Consider the following 27627-nt stretch of genomic DNA (forward strand, 5'->3'; position numbering starts at 1 on the left):
TTGAGGACTAAAGTGATAAAAATAGAACCAAATTAAAAATAATAATAAACATTAAGGATTAAATTTGTTATTATGACTAATTAATCAACCATAAGAATAATATAAATTTAATGACGCTAGGAAAACCAATGAGAAGACGAGTTCATGGAACGAAACTGAAAACACCCACAGCAAACACTTTTCCCCAATAAAAATTAATAATATTTCTTATCCCGATAAAATATATAAAATAAAAAATAAAATAAATCCGAAAAAGCACAGTACGTCACCACGTGGCATCACTTATCTGGTTTTTAGAAACAAAGAAGGGGTTAAGGACCGCTCACAGCGAGAAAGAGAGGGACGGGGTTTTAAAATTACCGTCTATTACCGGTAAACCCTCCTCCTATCCACCGGCTGGTCCGGTTTTGTGGTCAATAATTATAAAGATAATATCATATATGGGGTTTAAGCACTCTCTTTTATTTAATTTCTTTTTCATGTAGTGTTTTTCTCATTGTGAATTTTCTTTACAGGGTTTTTGTATAATTATTTGTTCTTCAATTCTCATATACCATATATAATTTGGGATTTGTTTGGGGTTCTCCGATCTTTGTTTTTCTCAGGAATCTGTACAAGGAATTTTCTCGGGAAAAATTTCATTTTCTTTTCTTGATTGTTTTTTTTTTATATATATGTATGTATATTGGGTTTTAAGAAACTGAAGATCGTTTCCATTTATACAAAAGGTGAGTTTATTTGCTTATTGCATCATTAATGAATTGTTGGGTTTTTTTTTTTGAGGGGGAAGGGGTTGAATTATGCTTAATTATGAAGCTTGTTGGCTTTTAATTAAGTGAATTTTGATTCTTGTTGTGATTTGGATCGAGATCTGATCTGCGTTTTTTTTTGGTTCGGAGATGTTGATCATGGCAAATATAAAATTTCTGGTGACTTTGTTTTTTGAGGTTTATGGGATTTTGATTTTAGTTTATACTTGTTATTTAAGAAAAAAGAAGAAAAAGAGAGAATAAATTCTATCCTTTTTTTTTTTTGTTTAATGGTTTAAATTCTTGTTTGACTTTAAGATTTTCGATCAAATTAAATTTTACTGTGGAAAATACATAAACTTTAACGGAATTTTGAATTTTATCAAAGTTACGCAACTATGTTATTCTTCTCTTGATGTACTGTTTTGGGTTTTGGATCTGTAATTTGATTGGTTCATTTTCTATTTTTTGTTTAAATTCTGGGTTTATGGGTTTTTTTTTAAATATTCCTGGTTTTTCTTGTTTATGGATCTCCTTATCTGATCTTGATAGAGAAAAGCAAAATTATTTGAGTTGTTTTTTATAATTTTATAAGGTTTGTTTTGGTTATCTTTGTATAATCTGATATATTGTTGGATTTGTTTATATGCAGTGAAATTGTAATTATACATGCCTGTCAGCCTTAAATATGGTGTTTAAGAAGAGATTAGATTATGGATTTAATACCTTCAACGTCCCAGATGTGCCCCGTGCCCCTCGATCTATTCGGGTATGTTTCAGTTTAGTCGTCCCAGTAGTTTTGATCATGTTGAATTTTGATCTAACTTAATGAGATGGATTGTTTTGGTTTCAGAGGAGGTGTAGGAGTAAGCGGGTAGTAGAGGACAGTCAGATTTGTGCATTCGAATTGTTAGCTTCTTTAGCCGGGAAACTATTGCAGGAGAGCGAAAGTTCGGCTTCTAGCAATGCATCAGAAGGACATGATCATGTTTCCATAGGTAAAGATGTCCTTAAACAGGAAATTCAGTATAATGATGATGAGAAACCATTGAAAGTTGAATGTGTTGAGCAAGGAAGCTGTGACGCGAGTGCTGTTGCTTCTGAGTCGACTAATGAAAACAGTGATGATTTGAAGGAATTTAAACCTGCTGACTCCGTTTTGGATCGTGCTTCAATTAAGACACGGCCTGCTTGTTCGGAGCAAATGAGTGGCGATTTGAAGTCTGTAATTCGCAAAGGCAATGTAGCATATGGGAATTTTCATGATGATGGGGATCTATGCTCTCCTGATCTCGGGGAGTTATGTGATGGTAAAAGCGAGAATGGGTTTAAACTAGAGCGGGATGCTAAGGGTTTAGAGACCGGGAAATCTAGCATTGCTAATACTTGCCCCTCAAAAGATCCAGTTGCATTGCCTATGACATATTCGGCTCCCATTAATTCTAAACGAGATGTTAAATTGCCGTCTCGTGGGGACCGTATTCCTAATGCTTCTTTTTCAAGACATAGGAATGATATTAAGTTAGGTAGTAGAGATGATGATGAAAACTTTTCTAGGTTCAATAGACTTAGCTACAGGTTTAAGGCTTCTAGGCCTCCGACACGTATTGGAGATCGAAGGATAAGGAAGTTGCTGACATCCAAATATTGGAAAGTAGCTCCAAAGTTGAAGGATTTCGAACATTCTAAAGCCGGTTAGTAGTTTCACATTTATAGCATGGTTTAAATCTTAGTTGAATTTCGTGAATATTCTTTACCGATTTTATGTTTCTTATATTTCTAGATGGAGGAATAAGGCCTCTTTATCGCAAGCGGAAGTCCTACTATAACTATGACAGATGTCAATACGAAAAAATGTACAAAAGAAGAAAGTTCTTTGACCGTAGCTCGATAGTAAATTCTGATGGAGGAATCAGTAGTGAAAGTGTTTGTAATTCACCCGAGAAGGTTGCGGATGGAGATAAGGGCAGTTCCGTGGCAATGTCACATGGAGGTGCTTCCCTTCTTCAAAATTACCTTATCAGTATTTCATAATTTACGGATTTCAAGACTGGAATGTTAATTAGTCTTGCTATTTTGCTCTCTAGCATGTGGGATACCCCCCTTGCTTACAGGTAACAAAGCATCTCACCAGTCCAAGGATTCCCATGGTACGGATAATTTCTTTTACCGAATGTTGTGCGTTATTTGTGAATGTTCTTTTACTGAAGTTTTGTTTTTGTACAGTGAAATTCAGCATTAAGTCCTTTAGAATTCCGGAACTTTATATTGAGGTGCCAGAAACTGCAACTGTCGGTTCACTGAAGGTATAGAAATGCTGTGTTTTTTTCATTAACAACATAGTTGTATTTGGTTAATGCATAGTTGCTAACACTTTTTACAACCGTTGCTACTTAAATGTGAGTAGAGGACAGTAATGGAGGCAGTGACTGCCTTACTTGGAGGTGGAATTCGTGTTGGGGTACTACTTCAAGGGAAGAAGGTTCGAGATGACAGCCGAACTTTATCGCAGACTGGTATTTCCTGCGAAGAAAATCTGGATTCTCTTGGTTTCACTTTGGAGCCTGGTCCTGCAAAAGCTCCTCCGCCAGTGTGCTCGGAAGAACCACCCCTTCTGATATCATGTGATAAAGCCCCTCAACAACTAACAAGGTAATTTTCAATGTTTCGAGATAGGTTGCTGTGAATCTTTGTTGTTTATACATTGGGTTTTACCTCTACCTTTGATAGTTTGATTAACTAGCGCTCATTTTCCAGCCTTCCAGCCACTCCGGTTGTAGATATGGCAATTCCCGATGCCACACCTGATCCACTGTTACTAACCAATACAGCACATCCTGTGGATAGTAATCATGAACCGGTTTCCTCCCAAACTGACGTGCTAACTGATCAAAGTCTATCGGAGTCTAGAGCTATAGTTCCTGTTCCAGCAATGAATGTTGAGGCACTAGCTGTCATCCCTGCCAGCCCGAAAGTCCGAAAAACCGAACTTGCACAGCGTCGAACTAGGAGGCCGTTTTCTGTTTTAGAAGTAGAAGCATTGGTACAGGCAGTTGAGGAGCTTGGTACTGGGAGGTATGTTACTGTTCTATTGACACACTCCTATTGCTTAAGAGGGTAAAACCAATTGTTTCCATTTGCAAATAGAAGAGTATACGAATTTAAAAATAAATTCTTTGGCCTTCTGCAGGTGGCGTGATATCAAACTGCGAGCTTTTGAGAATGCCGATCACCGAACTTACGTGGATTTGAAGGTAAATTCCCCGTGGATTCTACTTTTTTCGTTTATTGCTACCTTGAACAACAAGCATTAGGCTTTCATTAGTTCTTTTCGTTGCTAAGTCGATTTTGCCTCGATCCCGGATCTTAAATTTGTTATCTGATGGTGCAGGATAAATGGAAAACATTGGTTCACACGGCGAAAATATCCCCACAGCAAAGACGAGGGGAGCCAGTACCACAGGAACTGTTGGACAGGGTATTAGCTGCTCATGCATACTGGTCTCAGCATCAAGCTAAACAACAAGGCAAGCATCAACCCGGAACTTTGAGGATCACTGACACTGAACCCGACAGAAACGGACTTGCAACAGTCCCAACCGTTCCGATGTAAAAAGGTAAACCATTGACCAAGAACAAGAAGAAAAAGAAAAAACATGTACAAATTTGATTCACATTGTTATGTAATATTACTCACACTACTCACTTGATTCATTTCCCAGCCATTGACATTTTGTAAATGAATTCGACGAAAAAAAAATAAGATCGGTCTAACCGGAATTTTTACGGTTACATTTCGTTGTCGGTTCATTTCGGGTTTATAGATTTGTAATTCAATTTAGAAAGAAAAAAAAACCAAGAAAAATAGAGATTTATTTCATTTTTTTGATAGAAAATGTTTTTTTTTCTTTGATAATTTTTTTGTTGGTACTTTCTGGGTAGGTTTACCAAACTATTTTGCTTTGCTTTCACATGAAAATGGTAGTTGGGGTTGAAGAATTGGTTGTCACTATCATAACATTATGAACATTTAGCTAAAATTTAAATAAGCCCCAAATCTTTTATTTAATTTAAATGCTGCTACCTAACTAGTAAAATATTATTTTAGGGTTTTAGGGTTTTGGATAAAGATTAATTTAGGGTTTGCTTCATTGGGATTGGGGAATTTGATTCCCTATTTTAATAGTATATCTTTGTTCTATCTAATCTTCTAATCTTTATTTGGGTTAAATTGTTTTGTAAGTCCCTGGACTGTTATATGAAGAGTAAGTTAATCCATTTTCTATCAAATGAGTAATTCTTTACTTTTTTGAAGTAAGCTTCAAAAAATATATCAAAATTCAATACTGCTCTTGGTAATCATTCTTTTTGGTCGTTTTAGTACTTGAAGTTGATAAAGGTAAAAGTTTGATAATATGGCACTTTGTTATTATATCACATCATCACTTAAAATTAAAAATTTTAACTAAATCTTAATGGAATCAAGTTTAGGAGCAAATTGAAACCTAATTTCCGAGTTTATCTATCAAAATTGACCCCAAAAGTACATGTACCAAATCGTACCTAATTATCAAATTCAAGAACTAAAATTCTATTAACCCTTTTTAAAAATGTCTTGTTTCAATCTACATTTTAAAACGTGACAAGTCAACATTTAGTTTACAATTTATTTATTTATTTGCTTCACAATTTAATTCATTAATAACTAATCATGTTTATAATAGAGGGACTGATTTACACCTAAGCCTATAATAAAAGGACTTGTCAGGTTATTTTTAACCTTTTAATTTGACATGTTGTTCAAGGTAAAACCTAATACTTCCAATATTGTTTTAGTTAGAAAATTCTTTAATGGATTCTTTATTTTAAATAATTTCGAACATATCTATTTTTAAGATAATATCTAAAGTTATTCATAGTCTCTCTCCAACCCATAAATAGAAAAATATGTTTCAGCACACTCAACTCATATCCTCCCGCATCAGCAATAATACTCGTGCTAATTAAACTTTTTAATAGAATTTTTAGTTAGACACTTGTAGTAAATTTATTGTCAGCATATTTTAATTATTTATAAAATTTTCCAGAGATAAAACGTGAATAATTTCTTACATCTACGCAACAACTATATTAATATATTTTTAATTGACTCCAACTAATTGACTCAATTATTGAAATCTCAATTAATCTTTAAATTATAATAAATTTTGGTTCATCATATACAGTCATATGGAGGTAGGTCATTCTTCCCTGCACGTTACACCATGTGAATCAACTGGGCAAAAATGTATCTATAAAAAGTCAAAATTGCTAATTAGACCTTGACATTATTAGTAAAAATTAAAAATTTGTGTTTTTTTAATAATTATTTTAGGTTCGATTTTCACTGCATGTAGGTAGACCGTGCGTGATTTATTTTTTAAAATTTATTGTGTGCAATAGTAATTGTCAAGGTTTTAAAATCAAATAGTAGTTAAATCGATCGATCATTATCAATTCACATTGATTTGATTAAATAATTAGATTTAATTTTATTTAAATAAATTATTAAAATTCATAAAAATTTAAAAATAAAAAATTTAATTTAAATATTTTTCAATCTGATTATGAACGATTCAAATATCGATTTAAAACTTATAATAATTGATTCTCAATCTGATCGATCTTATTCGATTTGAATAATAACAATAGTTGTAGAAGGAAAAAAAAAGTCAAAACCTCTTACTTTCGTAGCAATTCAGTCTCTTGTAATCAAGAAATGAGAGACGCAGGCACTATCATCTACGCAACCTTAAATTGAAAAAATATATGTACACACATGTATTATGTGATTTTTGTTAATAAATGTCCCAAATATCTTTTATTATTTACAATAATATCCTTCGTCCATGCAAGAGAACTAATAATTTTCTAACTAGAAATGGGTTTAGTTTTGCCGATTGAGTCTTAACTTGATTAGTATTGGTATTGTTGTCAATATATGAAAACATGGGTTCGAGTATGTTGAAACACATTATCCTCCTATTTAAGGGTTGGGGTGAGGCTATAGATAGTTCTAAGCTTTATATAAAAAAGAACAGATATAATAAGAATCTATAATGAGATTTATGTTTTAAAAAGAAAAAAAGAAATGGGTTAATTTTTTTGTTAAAAATTTAATCTAATTTTACAATTAAAAACTGGTGTGGTTGACAAAATAACCAGATAGTTACGCGTAGTGTTCCATGTCAGGTTTTAACAGTAAAAATAGATGAAATTTTAATAAAAGAATCGATCTATTTATTTTATCTAACATACATAAACTACTTGACCCTTTTTAGTAGAGAAAAGAAAATACAATCCGACAATTAATATAAGAATCTCTATCATACATTATCGAATTTAAATCTATAATTACTTAAATTAAGTATTAAAACACCCATATTTATCTCGTTTATAATAATTAGAATTACACACCCAATTTTACAAAGATTAAATTGAATCCCAATTTTTCAAACTCGAATAGTTTATGATGGAGATTATTTTCACACACACAAACAAAAATGTGGGTATATTCAAGGAAAATTGGTATATTCTTCCAAAGTTTGGATCAAATGTTGTCCAATTATATTCAACCATTTTGGGTGGACCTCATTTGTATGTGATGGTGTTTTTCAATATCAAAGTTGAGTAAATTATCCTTCTTAATAAAATTGAAGTAATTTAATTCCTGTTAAATTCGGAAGTGTGCAGTTAATTAGAAATAATTAATCGCGACACTATTATTTTTCGTTAATTATACATAATTTTGATTGGTATAATAACAAATTCAGCCTTCTCTGTTTTATATATTCGTGTGAATGTTGCAAACTGAATTTGTTAATTTAGGATCAAGTTGATAGAATGTGTAAATTTTATGGATTAAATTTGTTAAATCAAGACCAAATTGGTAGTATGTGTAAACTTTGAGGGCAAAATTTGTTATTATACCAATAAAAACATGTATTGTTGATAAAAATAGTAATGGTGTGATTAATTGTTCTTAGTTACTCGCTTTTAGAATTAATAAGGATTAAATTGCTCTAATTTTTTAGACCGACCAATTTGCTCAATATCGAAAATGAGAAAGATTAAAGAAATCTTTTACCTGTAATTTCTAATTTCTTGATAAAACATATATTAATACACAGCACAAATACCGAATCAATTATAACTAAAATAAACTTAATACGTAGTATAATAGATCGAAAATTGAAATATCCGGACCTAAATTATTATAAATCTAGACAAAACTCAGATTAAAAACTTAAACCCAAAATCTTAAAATTCTTAAAACTTTGTATTACTGTTAAGCTAATGTCGGCCATAATTTTAATTTTAAAATTGAAACTCTATAATTGTATTTTACCAAATTGAAAATTATCTCAATTTGTACAAAACAAGTCAGCAATCAATCATAATGTTAATCCCAAAAAGAGAACAACGAAATTTCAAAATGTGGCCCAAAATTGATAGATCATTAAGAATTGTGGGTTCAGGTCAGATTTAGTCCATAGTCAGAGACGTGGTTGGAAAAATTGGAAGACTAAATTTAAAATCTAGTCCTTATATCAATAGTATTTGGGCCCATAAATTTGTTTTTTTTCAGTTATTTGGTCCTCAAATTTAATGACTAATTGACAATAAAAGAGGAGTTGAAGCACTATAGTTCGACAACAAGCCTAGGACATAAACATAGGCGAGGGTGGAGCCACGGGGCGCTGGCAGGAGCCACGGCCCCCCTAAAATGAAAATTTTCACATTTAGATTTTTTATAATTTTAAAAAATTTAAATTAGTATATGGTAAAATTACACTTTGACTCCTAAAAAAAAAGAAAAAATTGATTTAATCATTTAAAAATTATAAGGATATAGGCTATTAAAATAGTGAAATTTCACTTTTTCTATTGTAAAATATACAACTTAATTTCGGCCCGCTCAAAAAAATTTCTGACCACCTTTGAACAGGAGTAAAAACATCATAGCAATTCTTGTATTATATTTAAAATTGTATTTTAAATTCTTATAGAAGAAATAGATAAATTAAATTTTATATATTAGATAAATGAGTAAAATATTTTTTAAGATTGTACCGTTAATTATACATATATAAAAGGTTTTATAATAATTTAATCATCAATTTTTATACTTATATTTAATTTGACCCTTACAAATTTACTTTCAACATTTTATTTTATTTTTCTAATTCTTTTATATTTTAAAGATTTTCTAAATTATAAAAACATTTTTAAAAGAAACTTGATTTTTTATATTTTAATGTGTTTTATGAAAGTATGATATAGAAAAGGTAAAGAATCATTAGTATATTTAGAAATAATATTTGATGTCTTGTTGGTGCATAAGTCTCATGCATCATTAGTGAATAAAATATGACATATCATCATTAAATTAAACAAAAAATATGAAAGACTTTTAAATAAACACTAATAAATTTTTTAAATATAATTAAACATTAATCATAACTATTATAAATAAATATTGATAACTCTCAGTTTATGATCTTTGGTTTAGGGTTTAGAGTTTTAGCATTTAATCATATTTAAATAAAGTTATTAGTATTTATTTATAAGTCCTCCACAGTTTTTTGTCTTATTTAATGATCATGTGTATGTTATTATTTTCACCGATGGTGCAAGGGACTTCTGCATCGATAGTGCATCAAATATTTTCCTATATATTTAATACTACTTAATTAAGTTAACCCATAAGTTTATGTTTTTTTTGAATTTATCATATTTTTTAATAATATTTTTCATAGTTTGCTTTTAATGTTTTATTTTCTTATTTTAATAAAATAAAATTCTTTTACATTTCTAATTCCTTTAAAGTTTTATTTATTTTATTTAAAATTTAAAAAATTTATGATTATCTTTTTATAATTTTAAACTATTTATTGATGTGGCATATAAAATAAAATAATGTCATATCAAGAATGAAAGATTGAAGGTCAATTGACTCCAAATAAAAATAATGGTCAAATTAAATAAATGTGCTAATATCGAGAGTTAAATTTGTTATTATACTTTATATATAAAACAATATATTTTGCTCCTCCATCTATCCTAAAAGGATTAGTATAAGATTGCAATGGTACTTTTACTAATTAGGATCCTACTTTTAAACTTTTTATTGAAAATTGATAATATTAAGGGTAAATTATACATATAGTCATTTAACTATATAAAAAAATTTTGGGCATCGAAAATAAAAGGTTTGTAATTTAAGTACTCATATTATATATTTTGGTCATTTTAGTTACTCATGTTAAAATCACAAACGCCAAGTGGCGTGATGCTTAAAAAAATAGTGTGATAACAAATTAGCCTCTACTTTTATATATTATATCAATTTAGTCAATAATTTTTAAAAGAATTAACCTCAAAACTTACAAATATTTTCAATTTAATATTAATTCTAAATAATTTAAAGAAATATATAAATATGCATAAATATTTTTTAAAATATAATAAGTTTAAAATTTCAAAGAAATTCTAAGGCTAATAAAAATGCTGATTTTAAGGCTAAATTTAAGGAAATCAAAAGGCTAATAGTAAGGTTCATTTTAAGGAAGTTATAGTCAACATAATAAAAATTAAAACTATCCAGTTTTTAATCGGTTACATTGTTGGAAAAATTGGTTTAGAAAATGATTTTACAATTATAGCAGAAGATTTATTTTTTTTCAAAATCGAGTTATTTTGTGATATTTATAGCAATAAATCTTAACCAAATAGTACTTGTGCTTTGTGTGAAACAATCTCAAGTCAATCCTAATTTTTAACTTAACGACTTTTCTTTTATCCTCGTACCACGAGTTACACAGAGTCTGGGCTTGAACAACATGAACAAAATCATAAAAAAGAAACAATATAATTACTTTCAGTAGGAAAGTAATTTCTCTCTATAAAAGAATTGTAAAGAACATAATTCTTAGAAAATAAATTTTTTTCTAAGTTAATAAATTTTCACTACTTTCTGGCAAAACAACGATAACCCAATAATATATAAAGTGTTTTTAGCTCAATCGGTATTCTCCATTATAAAGGGAAGTACAACAATCTTAGTTGAACAAGCCATTGATAAATAATATTGTTTAAATAGAAAACACACTCTAGTCTAATTGAGAGAGAGGAGGGCGGCACACCCTAGTTAATTTTATTATAGTTGTCACCTCTCATACTATGTATAAGGACTAATTGAGTCTCTTATGTATTGGGTCCAATTGTATGTGCTTCTTAAATTTTTTGCCAAACACTTTATAATTTAATCAAATCCAATATTTATTTTCTATTTCCTCAAATAAATATTATTGATTTAGTTAATTTAAAGTTAATTTCTCAACTCAATTCTAATTTCGTTAAAGTCATAATAACTTTACCGTAAAAGAATCTAATAATTTTCCTTATTCATAATGATTAATTAATTTAGTTCTATTTTCGAACATCAATTATTTAATTATAATAAATTAAATAATAATTGAAAAACCTTAAATTAGTTCTAAAGTCATTTTGTATAAGTGAGAAAACACACATACTACAAATGCAACACATTTCTATTATTTCATTGTTTCCATTCATTTGGTTCTACATTTAGTTCATTTCTAACTTCAACGAGATAATAGAGGTGATTGAACATATATAATTAGGACTCAAAATAATTTATAATTAAGTTTTGACTTTCCACTTATTAATTATAAACTTATTTAGTCACGAAGTCATTCCACTAAAATATCGTGATTGAGTTATACCTAATTATAATATCATTACGAAAGCTACTTAACAAGTGCTCGTCTAATGATTTTGTTATAAATGTGTTACCCTCATAGGATATTCTTAATCTTATTGAGATAAATTTGTTCTTCCAATATAATCCTATTTTATCTCATAGTAATCATTACATCTTCCGTTATAAAAGTCAACTATTATTAGATAGTAATTAAGTCATTAATTATCACAAAGATAAATGACCCATGACCATGTTCACTTTTCATCTATCATGTAATGTCGATGAGAAAATATCATTTACTCTTTAGTTGGGCTATGAATTCCATTATTATGGAGTGATACTATATACTACAGAAATTGTACACCAAACACACCAGCTTTCGATTCATTATCTATTTAAACTCATGACATATTTAGATTATCTACTAATACAAATCGTCTTTCCATATTACGATCCAGCCACGTAATACCACTTAGTATTAATTAAACGTTAGATAATCAATACGTCAATATCGGCTTGCATTTTGCTTTGTGTGCAAAACTATTGAGGACAATATAGAAAGACTATTAACATAATCAATGAATATTTTATAAAGTTAATTTGTTCGAAAAATACAACTATACATCAACGAAAATATTATACTAAAAACATTAAATCCGAACAATAAACACTTTTGATATAAAATACTTTTAAGAAAACACTTTCCACATAAAACATTTTGTGACACATCAACATAATATCAGCCAAAATCCCAAAATATTTTTGAAATCGATATATACCATAATTTTGTTGTTGTTATTATTAATTTGCATGGACAAACAAATTTGGTCCACACTTCATTCTTTTTCTTACATGTCTTTTCTCTCTTGTATTTTATTTTGTTATTTAATGATTTTAGTGCTCAAAAGCCAACTTTGAAGAAAATGACCAATTGGAATTTTAAAATTGACAACACAACTTTTTTCATTTAAGTTTATCTTCTGATTTTGATGTCAACTAAAGTCGAATATTTTATTACTTTACTTATAATTAAAATTATTAGAATTTCTTTTACAAGTCTCCTCTTATGATATAATTAGTTAGATAAAAGAAATTTAATATTTCAAGTTTCGGGTTTTATTTTGTATAAATTATATATGAGTTATTTTTAGATTTATTTTAATTTAAGCTCTAATATATGTATCGTATTCAATTTATTATGATATTAATTTAAATACATTTTAATTGTCGACTAATAATTATATCGTACATGTAATTCTATTTAAGATCGTATGTTTTGACTTAACCAATAACTGTTTTTGAATTGTTATATTCTTTAATAAAAGAGTTATTAGCAGAATGGGTTTGGATCGGTTGGTTAGAGTGTTGATATAAGGATTAACTCGACCTTTAAGTGAGCTATTCATAATCGGTAAAAATAAAAAAATTGAGAGAAAAATTGATAATTGAATCAATTTTGTAAAATTTTAAAATTTTAATTTATTTATTTATTGTTGAACTGATGATTGGATGAGAATAGATAAATTGATTGGTTGAACCCAATTGGATTCAATAATAATAAAATAAGTGATGCACTTTTTATTTGAATACAATGATAAATTTAGTTTCTCAGGTTTATTTGTTTTAGTTTTTCTTTTCAGTCAGTTTTATCCTCAATTTTAAAATTTAGTTAAATTGTTTGTTTTGGACGAAAAGTTAACCGGACTTTTAAAATTTTAACGGTATTGATGTTGTCATTTGTGTTGTAATCCATGTAATTCATAAAAATTTAAAATTAAAAAAAATCAACAAATTTCAAAAAGTTCATAAAACCTTTAAAATTTATTTATGTAAACAATGAGGCATACATAAAATTCTACATGAGTTGTCACATTAATGCCATTAAAATTTTAATAGTTCTGTCGGTTTTTCTATCTAAAAGCTAGCAATTTGACAAAATGTTGAAGGTTGTGAGTGTGACCCAATAAAGAATAAGGGTCAAAATAGGTAAACGTTAAAGGCTAAATTTATCTTTATGACTTTTATTCTATCAAATTAAGTTATGATTAGCACTTCAAAACAAAAATTATAATCCATTATTTCACCAATTATTTTCATTAAAATTATTAATTTAATATTGATTGAGTCTTAACTCACTTAACATCAATATTTACATTGTTGTTAATATAAGCGGACATAGCTTTAAACTTGCTGAAGCGCTTTATCTTCCGCTTTTATCTTCCTATTAAGGAGTTAAAAATATTACCATTTAATAAAAAAGGTTTTTTTAAATATTTTATTTGATCTATGGATAAGTTTAATTCACCCAAAGCAGAATTATATATAAAAAAATATGCTCATTAATGTTTGCTTTTAAATGGTTACTATAATTTCTAGTGAAAATATGGAAACTTTTTTTCCAATTAAAATTGAAGAAATAAATAAAAATTCTTTTTTAATGAACGGACCGCTGAGATTAACCAATCATCTGCCACCTTCAATCTTCCCGGTACAATCATCATCATCTTCTTAACACATTAATTTCTTTCATTCCAAAACAAAACAAAGCATACTTTCCTATCATTTAACTCTAAAAAGTTAAAGTCTTTCTCTTTCTGAGTCAGCTCAGGTACTTCATTCATCTTTTTAATTTTTGTTATTTATTTTTTATAGCTAGTCTCAATGTATTTTAATGGGTTTTTAAGATCATTTCTATCTGGGTTTATGTCTATATAAAACATCTTATTTTATGTTTTATGTTTTATGCTGTCCAAAGGTTTGTTTTTGTTTTCTTTTTAAATGTTATGTACTGTTCGAAGGTATTATTTTTATGTTATGAACTGTTGAAAATGTTATCTTTTGTTATTATGAATCCCCAAAGTTGTAAGTTTTAGTTTAAACCCAGTTTTACTTATGTTTGATGCTGTATTATTTTTATGTTCTTCGGGAATTTTGTTTTATGTTATCGCTATTGTAATGTCTAAAAGAATTTTGGTTTTTTATTTTAATCCCTGTTTTCACTATGTTTGACGCTGTATTGTTTTGATGTTTTAAGGTCCTTAGGTTGGGAACTTGATAGTCATGGATGGTTGGCTGAAGGGATCTAATAGTTTTGTGGATAGGGTAGGACTAAATGACAGTACGGTCTTAGCTTTATCTGGTCGGGATTTCGATAACCGGTTTAAGAATGAGAATTGTGTCGATATTCCTTCTTCGGAACCTGTTATGATTCCAGGAAATTCAGGGAACATGGTGTCTTCCTTTGGAACTTGTTCTGATAGAGTTGGACTAAATGATGGTACGGTGTTGGCCTTATCTGGTCGGGATTTCGATAGCCGGTTTAAGAATGAGAATTATGTTGATGTTCTTCCTTTGGAACATGTTATGGTTCCGGGAAATTTAGTGCCTTCCTTTGGAACCTGTTCTGATACAGTAGGACTAAATGTTGATAGCCAACCTGTTCCGATTCCGGGAAATTCAGTGCCTTCCTCGAGTGTGAACGAGGGAGATTTGCATGAGGATTTTGACTTCAGCGATGAAGTTCTTAAGTACATAAGTCAGATGCTTATGGAAGAAGATATGGAAGATAAGACTTGTATGTTTAAAGAGTCATCGGCAGCACTTCAGGCTGCCGAGAAAGCATTTTATGAGGTTCTCGGAGAGAGGTATCCACCTTCTCCTGAATATGATGCTGATCAAAACCAAGAAAGCTCCGATGAAAGTCATGGTCAAAATTGTTGGAGATGTAGTAGTGCAAGCATTAGTAGTGGTAGCGTAGTTGATCCCGGGCACAACCATGATTTCGGTGAGCAAAGGGCTCTGAACTTCCCGTCCCAGGCTAGTTCATCTCATAGCTCGGGAAACAGTATTGGTAGCGTGGTAGATGGATATGCAGATTCTCCGGTAAGTACTGTTAGGCTTCCTGAAATATTTAACAATAGTGAGTCTGCCATACAATTTAGAAAAGGCTTCGAGGAAGCGAGTAAGTTCCTCCCGAATGGTGGAAGCTTGTTTGTTCACGGGGAGAATGATGGATTGTTTCTCAAAGAGCTAAAGGAAGAGACTAAAGATGTGGCAGTAGATAAGGTGGAGAAGGATGAGATTTCCCAGGATGGATCAAGGGGAAAGAAAAATCCTTATCCTGAGGATCTGAGTCTAGAGTGTGGGAGGAGTTCCAAGCAATCTTTAGTTTATACTGAGTCTGCTGTAAGCCCTGAAATGTTTGATATGGTGCTACTAAATTGTCAAAGTGTAACCGAGCTTCAAAAAGTTTTGCAAGATGAAACGAGCAAGAATGTGCAACAGAACGGACAATTGAAAGGATCTAATGGTGGAAAGGCACGTGGGAAGAAACATGGTGGTAAAAAGAACATGGTGGATTTGAGAACTCTCTTAACCCTTTGTGCACAAGCCGTTGCAGCCGATGATCGGAGGAGTGCTAATGAGCTAATCAAGCAAATCAGGCAGCATTCTTCACCTATGGGTGATGGGATGCAGAGGATAGCTCACTATTTCATTGATGGCCTAGAGGCACGCTTAGCTGGTTCCGGGACCCAAATTTACACTGCGCTTATCACAAAGCCGACTTCAGCTGCTGATGTGTTGAAAGCCCACCATCTGTTTCTTGCTGCTTGTCCTTTTAAGAAGCTCTCAAATTTCTTCTCGAATAAGACTATAATGAATCTAGCTGAAAATGCTGCTAGGCTTCATATTATTGATTTTGGTATTCTATATGGTTTCCAATGGCCTTGCCTTATACGACGTCTCTCGTCTAGACCTGGTGGACCGCCTAAGTTAAGGATTACAGGGATTGATCTTCCACAACCGGGTTTTCGGCCGGCAGAAAGGGTGGAAGAGACAGGGCGCCGTCTTGCAAACTATGCGGAAACATTCAAAGTTCCGTTTGAGTTCCATGCTATTGCTCAGAAGTGGGACACCATTCAAATTGAGGACCTTGGGATTGATCGTGATGAAGTACTTGTTGTGAACTGTATGTACAGGCTTAGAAATCTACTAGATGAGACCGTGATTGTGGAGAGTCCAAGGAATAAGGTTCTTAACTTGATCAGGAAGATGAATCCTGATGTTTTCATACTGGGGATTGTGAATGGTGCTTATAGTGCTCCGTTCTTTATCACGAGATTTAGAGAGGCTCTCTTCCACTTTTCTACTTTATTCGATATGCTCGAGACTAATGTCCCTCGCGAAATTCCGGAACGGATGCTGATTGAAAGAGAGATATTTGGATGGGAGGCAATGAATGTCATTGCATGCGAGGGTGCTGAAAGGATTGAGAGGCCTGAGACTTACAAGCAGTGGCAGATGAGGAACATGAGGGCCGGTCTCAGACAGTTGCCTCTGAATAAGGAGATCATGAAGATAGCAAAGGAGAGGGTAGATACAGGCTACCATAAGGACTTTGTAATCGATGAGGATAATCGCTGGTTGCTCCAAGGATGGAAAGGACGAATTGTTTATGCACTCTCAACTTGGGTTCCTGCCCCTTAGAAGGTAAAGTCTTGCGAAGTACTTTATGGTCGGATTGCAACCATTGATGGATTCACATATATGGAGACAAGGTGTGGAAAACATCTCCCCTCTCACAGCCATTGTGTGCATGCATGCAATCGATATGAAAAATTGATATTGATGATCTGTTTGCTGCAGTTTCCCAACAGGTTACATAAATAAGAAACCGGGGGCTGCTTACTGGTATTTATCGAAAAGGTGAATCCATCATGTACCGAATTGCTAACATGTACCAGAGAATAATATCGGTGGTAAGATGTATTAGATCGAAGTTAGCAGTTTAGGTGAACGTTAAGTAGGTCTGACCGTCTTGAGTTTCTTGTTGTATTGGCTATACAAGGTAATGTTAAGTAGGTCTGACCATCTGAGTTTCAAATCCCGACATTGTTATCCTCTTATTCTCAGATTCAAATGCAATGAAGTTCATTAATGTATTTTCTTTTAAAGCTATAAGTACTTACAAATATCAAAAAAATGAAAAAACAAATAAAAATCTCCATTGTTGCTTTCTGCAGAAGTGTCTTCATTTACAAAAAGAGAAAACCAATTCAAGTCTCATCGTATATAGGTTCGGCCTAAAGACCAGAGTCCCGTATCTTTAACCGGTGTCTGAAAAAACAAGTGAAAGTATTGTAAGAATAGAAGCTTTTAGAATCTTATAGAACTGAACTGTGTGTTGTATTGTAATGATACTTACCGGTGTCTTCATTTACAAAAAGAGAAAACCAATTCAAGTCTCATCGTATATAGGTTCGGCCTAAAGACCAGAGTCCCGTATCTTTAACCGGTGTCTGAAAAAACAAGTGAAAGTATTGTAAGAATAGAAGCTTTTAGAATCTTATAGAACTGAACTGTGTGTTGTATTGTAATGATACTTACTGGTGTTTTCACAGATGGGAAGACATTCCAAAACCTTAAAGTCTCATCCCCTGCACCAGTCACTATGGTCTGCATGAAAAGATGAAAAACACAGTTATTATACTAAAATTAATTGTTTTCGATCTTCGAGAGTACGATTCATTGTTAAGGAAATGTTACCTGTCCATCAGGCGACATGGCTAGGTAGAGGACTCGAAAACTATGGCCTGTTAGCGTTGCAACCTTTGCCATTGATGGATATTTCCACACCATAATTTGATTTTGAGAGTATCCATGAGTGCTAACTATTTCATTCACATTCTTACTCCATGATAGATTGCATACTTGGCTCCCTGTGTCTATGTTGTTCAATTGGTGACCATTAGAAGTGTTCCAAAACCGAATACATCGGTCCGCAGTTCCACCCCCCGATGCAAGAAGGTTGCTTTGATGGGGTGACCAAGCAATGGCTTTGACAGCGGCTGTATGTTCAGTCAATTTAAGAATTGGTTGCTGTGAATGCTGGTTCCAAACCAAAAGCTGATTATCATTCCCACCGGAAGCAAGTTCACGGTCGTCATGTGACCATTTCAATCCACAAACCTCGGATTTATGCCCAACAAGCTTGCTAACGTAATCACTCGAAACTCGAAGATCATGCTGAAGAATGTTACGATCCCTGCTTCCAGATGACAGTATCCGCGAATTCCAAGCCAAGACACCGGTTCTTGTTTGATGTCCACCCATGGTTCGGACTTTCTTACACTGAGTTCCATCCCAAACCTATATATAACAATCAAAATGCTTAAACCTCAACCGTTATTTACTCTAATGGATGGTGAGTTCGAAACCGACGGTTAATTACCTGAACTTGACCGAGATTTGTACCAATCGATATGTAAGAACCTTCCCGGGTCCATTGAACAGCACAAACACTATCATTTGGTCCCAAATCACACAACTTTGTTACCTAAGAGCAAAACAGTAACATGTTAAAACTCTAAATACATTCATTTGTTCTAAATCCCTCAAAAGCATATATAAACTTACTTTACTATTGGATGCAGTCCATAAATAAACACAAGTACCCAACCCAACAGCAAGTACATTTTGAGATGACCAATCAACAAGGTTCAAATAGAAATCATCTTGAAGTGATGGAGCATCAAGAACCTGCATTCATTTCATTTCAACAAATTTTACATAAACTCGGGTATGAATCCGATGCGGGTATGAAAAGTAACTTGAAAATCGAAATATGTTACCTTATGGGGTGTCTTAGGGACTTTCCTAGGTGGTTTAGGAGGTGTAGATGCTTCGCTAGAGAAACCACTATCATGCCCCAAAATTGAAGGAGAATAAGGTGAGTTAGGCCCTGAATGTTCAGTTTTGAACCTCAACATATTCTTGTTAGGACTCATAGGTGAACCTTGACCTGCAGGAGAAAAACAAGACCCAAAATCAGAACCAAACAACTCAGATTTTAAAATCCGACAATAAGCTTCATTTCCCCCTTCTTTAGCAGGTGATTCCTTTTCCATTAACCCAAAAGTGTGTAGCCTTGATGAAGATCTACACGGGATGAACCTATCGCTACAAATCGTCGATTTCGACGATGATGGTGAACTTAAACTCGATATCATCCGTGGTGAAGATATCGAAATCGAACGAAAAGAAGAAGAACAAGGAGAAGAAGGGGAAGAAGTTTCTAGCCGGAGTGAAGTTTCGTTCATCCCAGCAGGGAGGTTTAAACCACTTTTTCTCCTTTGTGAAGACTCCATTTTTTGAGATTTTTGGTTCCTTGCTTAGCTTGTGAGCTTCTTAAAATTGGGTTTCGTTTAGATTTTGAAAACGGAGATTAAAAATGGAAGATTTTTTGGTGGAGAAAAGAGCTCCTATAGGGTTTTCCAAAGGGGATTTATTTTTGGGGGAGGAGCTGAAATTTCCTGCCTTTTCTTTAGATCTGCAACGGTCACATTTTGGTAGGGTAGATTGTGTTTCTTTTTATATGTTTAGAAAATGGGGAAAGGAGGATGTCGTTTTGAGTTTTGTAGAATTAAAAACGACATGGGTCGTCGAATTTTGATACTAACGGTCATTTTTCATGAATATATACATGCATGCATGCATACATACATACATACATACATACATTGTATCAAAGTTCGTATCATAAAGAGCTGTCAGATTGATTTAGTTACCAAGTAATTTGCCAAATAGCCGTTGCTTCTGATTTTTTATTTTTATTTTATTAAAATTTTACCTTTTTCGTATTTTTACAGATATTTAATATATAATTTTCTTAAAATATTTAATATGTAACATTTTAAAATTATATCATATCATTACTTCAAAATTTTAAAAATATATATATGAAATCTAAAAAAACAAAAATTAAAAAATTATTTTTTGAAGCATTTTATAAAAAAATAAAAAAATAATATGACGCAATATTAAAATATCATGTCATCATTCCTTAAGAAAAACTGTCAACCAATGTCAAATCCAGGGACTAAACATTAATCTATCCCATTTTTAAAAGCTTTCATTTCTACAGCACCACTGTAAGCTTGAAAGTTTTCATGAATATAACATGTTGAAGAATAAGCTGTCGGATTTTATGTACTACAATCTCTTCTCAACATAGACTTTTACAATGTGTATCGCACTTGATATCGGCGAAGCCAGTCCTCTCCCTTCTCGTAATAATCTGCCCTACTGAACGTTTGCTGATGGAACCTTGAGTTCGCAGCATACAGGGAAGCGCCACGCCATGCATCAAGAACCGGATCTAATGCTCGTGCCACCTTAATTGGCGATCCACATGGTCGAAGCATCCGGATTCCAGCTTCCAAACGTTCATTTATGCCAGGAAAGAGACTGCACCCACCAGTCATAAAGACCGAACTGGTCAACCTGTTCTCAAGTGCCTTGTCCTTGGATGGCAACCTTCTGATCGAGACCCCAGTCATTTCGTCTAAACCCACTTGATCTATACCAACCAAGTTCGGGTGGAATAATATTTCAGGACACCGAAACCTTTCAACCCCGAGCACAATTTGGAAATCTTCCTTAGTGAGTGGATGAACATGGGGTACCTCAGTGATAGTTGGCTGTGAAGCTGTCGGTTCAAGTTTAGGAACAAATGTTGAGTCTATCTCCTGCAAGAACAGAGTAATTAACGAATGATTCATCTTACATTATGATTCGAAAAACCACAAATAGATCAATACACGCAAAGACAAATGAACTGACCTGGAGCCTAGAACTAACACGGGCAAGCTCTGCCTCATCTTCATCAGCTCCATCATCATCGTCATCGTTATCTTTTCCCATTAGTTTGTAAAGTTGCCAATCTTCATCTTTGGCACCAAAAGTATCCTCGCCTTTCCCTCGATCAAAGGCTGCAGTAGTTAAAAGGCGCATTCTTTCCCTCTGAGCAGCATTCAATCTTTCTCCACGCCCTACACCCCCAGAATTACTACCATTAGTATGTCCTCCATTTGTCTTTAGTCTTTTCCGCAGTTCAATCTTCTCGTACAGTTCTTTGTATTTAGTATGCATTTGTTCGAGATAAAGTTGAGGGTTCTCCCTGTTAAAAGATAAGAACAAGAAGATAATGAAGTATCAATTAGATTAAATGTAAAATAATTGAAATATGCGTGTGATGGAGCCGCTTTCTTGCTTGGTGAAATTAAATTTGAAAAAGGAAGGAAAGAAATATCTTCGAGTTTGTGACATACAAGCGTCTTTCTTCATCTTGCTGGGTTTTCCTTTCTCGTTCTAATTCTTCTTCGACACATTTCTGTTTAGCTCGCTGCCGGCCTTCCGTCGTAGTTTTAAGAAAAATCTGCCTCTTCTTTTCCTTGAGCTGTCTCATTAACATAGAAAAGAAATCATTTTCCTTTATCTAAAAGTACTTCATTTGCCGAGCAAAGCAAACTGCAAAAAAGCAGCGCATATTAGATATTTGCCACTAAAAGTATCGGTACCTGGTCGGGGGTCAGCATATTATCAGGAACATTGATAAGCGGATATTTATCACTTGTACAAGAATCTGCCTTCTCCTCGTTTTCAGCTTGTTCAGGCTTTGGTTCACCTTTTGCTTTTCGTAATGACTGTGTCACTTTTGTGAGAGTCAATTCTATTTCTTGTTTAGAAGCATAACCAGTTTCCGAAAGGAAAGACGGAATATCTTCCTCTTGAACTTGTCCAAGTTGTTGCAAAAGAAATTCCAATCCATGCAATTGATTTTCTAGTTCGTTTATTCTAGAAGACCTCTTCGCTTCGGCCATTTCTCTCAATCTTTGTCCTTGCCTTTCCCTTATAGCAGCCTTTCGTGCTATCTCTTCTTCGGAAGGAGGTTCTTCGGTAGGCAGTGGAACCCACGGGAGCTGCCAACACCTGGTTTTATCTTCCGCTTTCTTGCCGCCTTTCTGTCACAGTAATTAACCTTTCAGCACTTGCAAAGAGGATAGCAGAAGAAAAAACCACACGTAAGTCAATACCTGAAATAATTGAGCTTCTAAGGCATAATCGGGTGCAATATAGCAGTGTTCCATCTTCAGATCTTCAACCTTTTCCCATGTGAATCTAGCCCTATCATGAGCATTTAAAAAAAACATTAGCAAAAGCTCTATTGAAGAATGTCGTATTCAGGCAATCCAGCAGAACTTATACTCACATGTGATGAGGATACTTGAGTGAAAGAAGTTGCTTCAAATAGTCAGTGATATGGTATCCACCAATGTTAGTTCGACAGCATCCTTTGTAAACGGGCTCCCCATCAACAAACTACAGTCAAACAAACTACATTATAACCACAACTGTAATGCGCTCGCAGCCTCTTAGTCGAAACCTAATATTCATTGCGTCGGTCAGATTTTGTAAATTCCTATTCTAATGTCTATTACAAGATATACCTTCCACCAGACCAGTAAAAAGGTTTGTCGGAGGAACATAAGGAAAATTCCAAGCAGAAACTAAACTTATTGTGTCAAGTCCCATAACGCTGACTTGCTAACAAGCCCCGAAATAAATAATGACTGCCTCAACTTTGCAAATCTATGCATCAATATAAAATATGAAGTCTAGGAAACATACAGGAATGACATGAGTTGTGGTGAACCCCGGGCAGATAGCCAGACCATCTTTCTCACAAATCCCATGCAGTTGATTATACTTGTAGCTGAAAACAGCATCAACACCAAAGGCTGCAATCACAAACAGAAAAAAATCGAGAATCAGAGAAGATATACATTTGGACTTAAATATATATATATCAACACTGTTGACAGGAATTGAATTCTAATAACGTAACTAATTTCCAAGAAACTTGAGCCTTACTCAAGCATGCAAGGCCATGTATCACTCGGATAAACGAATTGAGCATGATATGTAACGTTAAAATGAGTGTTTTTTACCTACAGATCGAACCCCATAAGTCTCGAAAAGAAGTTCTGCCATTTTACTGCGGGAATAAACCGGGTTGCACACACATTCTGTGATCAGGATAGGATGATCGATCTGTTCTGGCCTCGAATAAACAACAAATCAAGAAAGAATTAATTAAACTCGAAATGTCAAATAAAGAATTATGAATGATGAAAATGGCAGCCAATAAAACGATGCTGCGTGAAGGGAAAATGCCAAAACCAATAGCCTATAAAATTCCCAGGCAAGCTCAAAGGCGCATTTAAATTCACATAAAATCAACTATCTGACGACAATTTATATTCTGCCAAAGCATAACCTAATTACCAACACAAGCAGAAGCACATCCTAATAAGAGCAGTAAACTTATCAATGTACCCGTGATCCATTTGCACCCAACCGATCAAATGCAAAGTCGAGAATCTGTAAAAAAAAAAAAAAAAGTACACAAGTTAGCATGCCAAGCCATGCCCAAAACTCTAAAACTTCCATATCTACATTCAATCATAAACCAATATCATCCAATATTCTCATAAACCAAAGGCATTTCTAGTTCACATTCAAACTCAAATTTGAGTTCATAACTTCTCATAATTCCCATACATAAAAAAAACAAAACCAAAAGTTGAATTTTACATACATATTCCATGATTTCAAACTGAAAAACAACATTGCTATCGAAAGCGGATCGGGGGCCGGAACGAGTGCAATCAAAGTATTTCAGTAAAGCGGGATCATGGTCACCAACAATTGTCACAGTTTCCCCTGCAATAACCCCCCAAAAAGAACACCTAAATTCATATACAAATTTCCTTCTTTTTTTTTGTTAAAAATAATTTAAATAAAGCAAAAATACCGGTGGATTTATGGCGAGGTCTTTGAACAATGTTACGGAAAATAACCCGTGGCTCAGTCTCTCCTGCCCAACTGCAAAATAGAAAAAAAATGGTTAAGGGAACAAAATGATGGTACATACATACATACATACATACATACATACATCAAATGAAAAATGAAAAATTAGGGTTTTTGTAGTTAAGGTTAAATTACCCAATACGAAAATAGGAAGCCCCATTGTCGATAACGATGGGAGTCGATGGAGGAAAGCGATTGTAATCTGTTTGCCTTTGAATTTTTGATATGAATGGCATTTTTTTAGGGTTTTTCTTCGGAATGGAACTATGGATTTGAGAGTCGAGGGGAAAAGGGTTTCTGGTAGAGTGATGAACTGAAAAGTAGAATCTAATAGTTTTAAATACTTAGTATTAAGATTGGAAGCAGTAGCGGGGATAGCTCAGTTGGGAGAGCGTCAGACTGAAGATCTGAAGGTCGCGTGTTCGATCCACGCTCACCGCATTGGCTTTTTAATGTTTTGGATTAATTGCTCAGGGGTCCCTAAAATATGAGTTAAAATTTTTAAATTAGTCATTAAATTATCAGATTATTCCAATTAGATCGTTATAATTAATTATAATATTATTTAATTATACTGATTTTATGAAAATAAGTACAATTTCCCTACTTCGCTTCAGAATTTTTTATATTAAATTATTTATTGAAACATTAACTTTATAACGAAATTGAAATAGTTAATTTAATTTTGAATTTATTAAATTGTTATTTTGTATCATTTTAAATAATTAATAAAATGTACTCCTATTTAATTTTTTTAACCATGTCAATTTTACATTTTTAAATAATTTCACTATATATTACGATCATATATGTTCTTTTTGACATAATGCCTAGAACTATTCATAATACGCTTGAGCGTATTTGAACCCACATCCTCCTCCACTAATAACAATATCGATACCAATCGAGTTAAAATTTAATCGGCCACTTTTAGATAATTCTTAATTCCAAGTTCAAAGTAAAATGTTGCCAACTTTTTAAGTCATTGTAGGACCAATTTCAACACAATTAATCAATTCTCTGTCAAATAGAAAAGTTTCGATATTGAGTAAATTGGTCTTTTTTTAAATTGAATTAATTTAATCCCTATCAATTTTGAAAGCGGACAATTAAAAATAATTAATCACTACAATTAATATTTTTCATAAATTATACATGATTTTAATTAGTATAATAAATTAAGCCCTTAATGTTCACATATTATGTTAATTTGATCCTGATTCTAAAATAATTATTTGAAGAATGTATAAATTTTTAAAAATTCTAAAAAATTCAAAAAGAATATGTAAAAAAAACTTTGGATTCATATATATATTGACAAATTTTGAAGGTAAAATTTGTTACTATATTAATCAAAATTATATAAAATTAGTGGGAAAATATTAATCTGTCCTTAGATGCTCACTTTCGAAATTAACATGGTTAAATTGCTTTGATTTTTTTAGAGTGACCAATTCGTTTAATCTCAAAATTGAGAGGGACTGTAAATATCTTTTTACCAAAACTAACGTCTTAGTTTCATGGTTCCTTCCGCAGTACGTTTAGATAAATGAAAAAAAAATTAAAATAAAATCTTCATTCTTCCATAGCAAGCCAACACGCCCACAAAATCTCTCTTATAAAAAACCTTCACATGCAAAACCCTATTATTTCAGAACCCTTTTTTTTTCTTTTAATGGAGATTTATGAACAAGAAGAAGGTTTTATGACGCCGAGGCGGCACTCACAAGCGACGGCTCCTCCACCGTGTCCGGCGGCACCGAAGAAAAAACAAGCGGTTCATATAAAGAGAAAGTCACCGAAGAATGAGTTCTTTCATCCACCTGATCTCGAGGCTTTGTTTTCAATTACGACCTCGATGCGGCAGACACAAAAGGCGGCCCCTCCGCTATGTCCGCCGGCGCCGAAGAAGAAACAAGCGGTTTATGTGAAGAGAGAGCCACCGAGGAATGGGTTCTTTCAACCACCTGATCTCGAGGCTTTATTTTCAATTATGGCGCCAAAAAAGGAAACGTGCGTTTCATTTGAAAGTGCTTGTCGGTTTTAGGTTTTCTTATTAATGTAAATTTGGGTTTGTATACGTAAATATTATTTTGATATTATATATATATAAGTCGTATAATTTAGAAAATTTCCTTCTTCTTTTTTTCGTTTTTGTTAAAAATAATTTGAATAAAGCAAAAATACCAGTGGATTTATGGCGAGGTCTTTGAACAATGTCACGGAAAATAACCTGTGGCTCAGTCTCTCCTGCCCAACTGCAAAATAGAAAAAAAAAATGATGGTATATACAATTAAACATACATATATATATATGTATCTCAAATGAAAAATGAAAAATGAAAAATTAGGGTTTTAGTAGTTAAGGTTAAATTACCCAATACGAAAATAGGAAGCGCCATTGTCGATAACGATGAGAGTCGATGGAGGAAAGCGATTGTAATCTGTTTGCCTTTGAAGTTTTTATACGAATGGCAATTTTTTAGGGTTTTTCTTTGGAATGGAACCATGGATTTGAGAGTCGAGGGGAAAAGGGGTTTCATTGACGAACTGAAAAGTAGAATTTAATAGTTTTAAAGTCTTAGTATTTCAGAATCAGTAGCGGGGATAGCTCAGTTGGGAGAGCGTCAGACTGAAGATCTGAAGGTCGCGTGTTCGATCCACGCTCACCGCATTGACTTTTTAATGTTTTGGATTAATTGCTCAGGGGTCCCTAAAATATGAGTTAAAATTTTTAAATTAGTCATTAAATTATCAGATTATTCCAATTATCAGGTTAAATATGTTTTTATTACTTTTTTTTCCCTTTTTTTCATTTTTCATTAATTCTTTTTTTATACAAATAAATGCAAATAAAAAAATAATACTGTTTGTTATGATTGAAATAACTTTTGGATTTATAATTAATTATATATTATTTAATTGTACTGGTTTTATGAAAATTATTACAATTTCCTACTTCGCTTGAGAATTTTTATATTAATTATTTATTAAAAATAATAAATTTATAACGAAAACAATTAATTTGAATTTGAATTTATTAAATTACTATTTTTTATCATTTTAAACAATTTAATAAAATGTGTTCCTATTTAATTTTCTTTAACCACGTCAATTTTACAAACCTAAATAGCTAAGATCGTATTCGATTGTTCTTTTGTTTTAATGGTAAAAGACTTCTCCAATCCTTTTAATTATAAAATCGAGTAAATTAGTCATTCTAAAAAAACAGAGATATTTAATCACTGTCGATTTTAAAAGTGAACAATTAATCATTGTATTAATATATTTCATCAATTGTATATAATTTTAATTTGTATAATAACAATTTTAGCCATCGATTTTTCTGGTTCCATCACTCGTCGTGGGTTTTCTTTTGGGTTTGGTAGAAGTGATATT

At 32.5% G+C, this 27627-nt stretch overlaps 4 protein-coding genes and 2 non-coding genes across 11 annotated transcripts; 4 read left to right on the plus strand and 2 right to left on the minus strand.

The window, feature by feature from the left end:
* The first annotated feature begins 471 nt into the window (after window positions 1-471).
* LOC105775692 (telomere repeat-binding protein 3) lies at window positions 472-4541 on the plus strand. Its single transcript, XM_052622171.1, has 10 exons — window positions 472-728; window positions 1402-1518; window positions 1603-2443; window positions 2533-2742; window positions 2837-2899; window positions 2976-3055; window positions 3157-3401; window positions 3507-3824; window positions 3940-4003; window positions 4141-4541. Exons 2-10 carry the CDS (start codon window positions 1438-1440, stop codon window positions 4360-4362), a joined length of 2124 nt encoding a protein of 707 aa, XP_052478131.1. The 5' UTR covers window positions 472-728; window positions 1402-1437; the 3' UTR covers window positions 4363-4541.
* Window positions 4542-13979: 9438 nt separating this feature from the next.
* LOC105776666 (scarecrow-like protein 9) lies at window positions 13980-17468 on the plus strand. Of its 2 annotated transcripts, XR_001128049.2 has the most exons (3): window positions 13980-14122; window positions 14549-17072; window positions 17161-17468. XR_001128049.2 is itself a non-coding variant. In XM_012599480.2 (2 exons), the coding sequence occupies exon 2, from the start codon at window positions 14575-14577 to the stop codon at window positions 16999-17001; it is 2427 nt and encodes an 808-aa protein (XP_012454934.1). In that variant the 5' UTR covers window positions 14183-14269; window positions 14549-14574; the 3' UTR covers window positions 17002-17468. The 2 variants fall into 2 exon arrangements, 1 of the variants encoding a protein (XP_012454934.1); XM_012599480.2 differs by lacking the exon at window positions 13980-14122 and adding an exon at window positions 14183-14269 and having other exon boundaries at window positions 14549-17468.
* LOC105776667 (protein FIZZY-RELATED 3) lies at window positions 17429-19870 on the minus strand. Of its 2 annotated transcripts, XM_012599482.2 has the most exons (7): window positions 19146-19870; window positions 18931-19053; window positions 18746-18850; window positions 18061-18663; window positions 17902-17970; window positions 17720-17813; window positions 17429-17631 (listed from the first exon to the last, which is right to left on the minus strand). In XM_012599482.2, the coding sequence occupies exons 1-6, from the start codon at window positions 19659-19661 to the stop codon at window positions 17760-17762; spliced, it is 1470 nt and encodes a 489-aa protein (XP_012454936.1). In that variant the 5' UTR covers window positions 19662-19870; the 3' UTR covers window positions 17429-17631; window positions 17720-17759. The 2 variants fall into 2 exon arrangements, with proteins under 2 accessions (XP_012454936.1, XP_052477699.1); XM_052621739.1 differs by lacking the exon at window positions 17720-17813.
* Window positions 19871-20333: 463 nt separating this feature from the next.
* Window positions 20334-24522, minus strand: LOC105777819 (actin-related protein 5). 4 transcript variants are annotated; one of them, XM_012601305.2, is made up of 12 exons: window positions 24364-24522; window positions 24170-24240; window positions 23954-24078; window positions 23692-23736; window positions 23304-23406; window positions 22984-23093; window positions 22565-22674; window positions 22389-22479; window positions 21873-22316; window positions 21624-21751; window positions 21136-21472; window positions 20334-21041 (listed from the first exon to the last, which is right to left on the minus strand). In XM_012601305.2, the coding sequence occupies exons 1-12, from the start codon at window positions 24462-24464 to the stop codon at window positions 20532-20534; spliced, it is 2175 nt and encodes a 724-aa protein (XP_012456759.1). In that variant the 5' UTR covers window positions 24465-24522; the 3' UTR covers window positions 20334-20531. The 4 variants fall into 4 exon arrangements, with proteins under 4 accessions (XP_012456759.1, XP_012456763.1, XP_052478816.1 ...); XM_012601309.2 differs by lacking the exons at window positions 24170-24240; window positions 24364-24522 and having other exon boundaries at window positions 23304-23411; window positions 23954-24057; XM_052622856.1 differs by lacking the exons at window positions 24170-24240; window positions 24364-24522 and having other exon boundaries at window positions 23641-23736; window positions 23954-24053.
* Window positions 24523-24596: 74 nt separating this feature from the next.
* TRNAF-GAA (transfer RNA phenylalanine (anticodon GAA)) lies at window positions 24597-24669 on the plus strand. Its single transcript has one exon. It is a non-coding gene; the product is annotated as a tRNA-Phe (tRNA).
* A 2160-nt stretch (window positions 24670-26829) lies between these two features.
* TRNAF-GAA (transfer RNA phenylalanine (anticodon GAA)) lies at window positions 26830-26902 on the plus strand. Its single transcript has one exon. It is a non-coding gene; the product is annotated as a tRNA-Phe (tRNA).
* The last annotated feature ends 725 nt before the right edge of the window (window positions 26903-27627 follow it).

The sequence above is a fragment of the Gossypium raimondii genome, chromosome 10 (genome assembly GCF_025698545.1).
Source record: "Gossypium raimondii isolate GPD5lz chromosome 10, ASM2569854v1, whole genome shotgun sequence".
NCBI classification, from domain to species: domain Eukaryota; kingdom Viridiplantae; phylum Streptophyta; class Magnoliopsida; order Malvales; family Malvaceae; genus Gossypium; species Gossypium raimondii.

What these genes read in the sequence shown, in the direction of transcription:
- LOC105776666 (XM_012599480.2), top strand. Translation starts at nt 14,575, where the DNA reads ATGGATGGTTGGCTGAAGGGATCTAATAGTTTTGTGGATAGGGTAGGA.
- LOC105777819 (XM_012601305.2), bottom strand. Translation starts at nt 24,464, where the DNA reads ATGCCATTCATATCAAAAATTCAAAGGCAAACAGATTACAATCGCTTT. An exon ending in GCTTCCTATTTTCGTATTGG is followed by an intron (nt 24,241 to 24,363) that starts GTAATTTAACCT and finishes TCTATTTTGCAG; the next exon opens with TTGGGCAGGAGAGACTGAGC. An exon ending in TGGGTGCAAATGGATCACGG is followed by an intron (nt 23,407 to 23,691) that starts GTACATTGATAA and finishes AGGCCAGAACAG; the next exon opens with ATCGATCATCCTATCCTGAT.
- LOC105776667 (XM_052621739.1), bottom strand. Translation starts at nt 19,661, where the DNA reads ATGGAGTCTTCACAAAGGAGAAAAAGTGGTTTAAACCTCCCTGCTGGG. An exon ending in GGACTGCATCCAATAGTAAA is followed by an intron (nt 18,851 to 18,930) that starts GTAAGTTTATAT and finishes TTTTGCTCTTAG; the next exon opens with GTAACAAAGTTGTGTGATTT. An exon ending in TCCCATCTGTGAAAACACCA is followed by an intron (nt 17,632 to 17,901) that starts GTAAGTATCATT and finishes TTGTTTTTTCAG; the next exon opens with ACACCGGTTAAAGATACGGG.
- LOC105775692 (XM_052622171.1), top strand. Translation starts at nt 1,438, where the DNA reads ATGGTGTTTAAGAAGAGATTAGATTATGGATTTAATACCTTCAACGTC. An exon ending in CAACTGTCGGTTCACTGAAG is followed by an intron (nt 3,056 to 3,156) that starts GTATAGAAATGC and finishes AAATGTGAGTAG; the next exon opens with AGGACAGTAATGGAGGCAGT. An exon ending in GAACTTACGTGGATTTGAAG is followed by an intron (nt 4,004 to 4,140) that starts GTAAATTCCCCG and finishes CTGATGGTGCAG; the next exon opens with GATAAATGGAAAACATTGGT.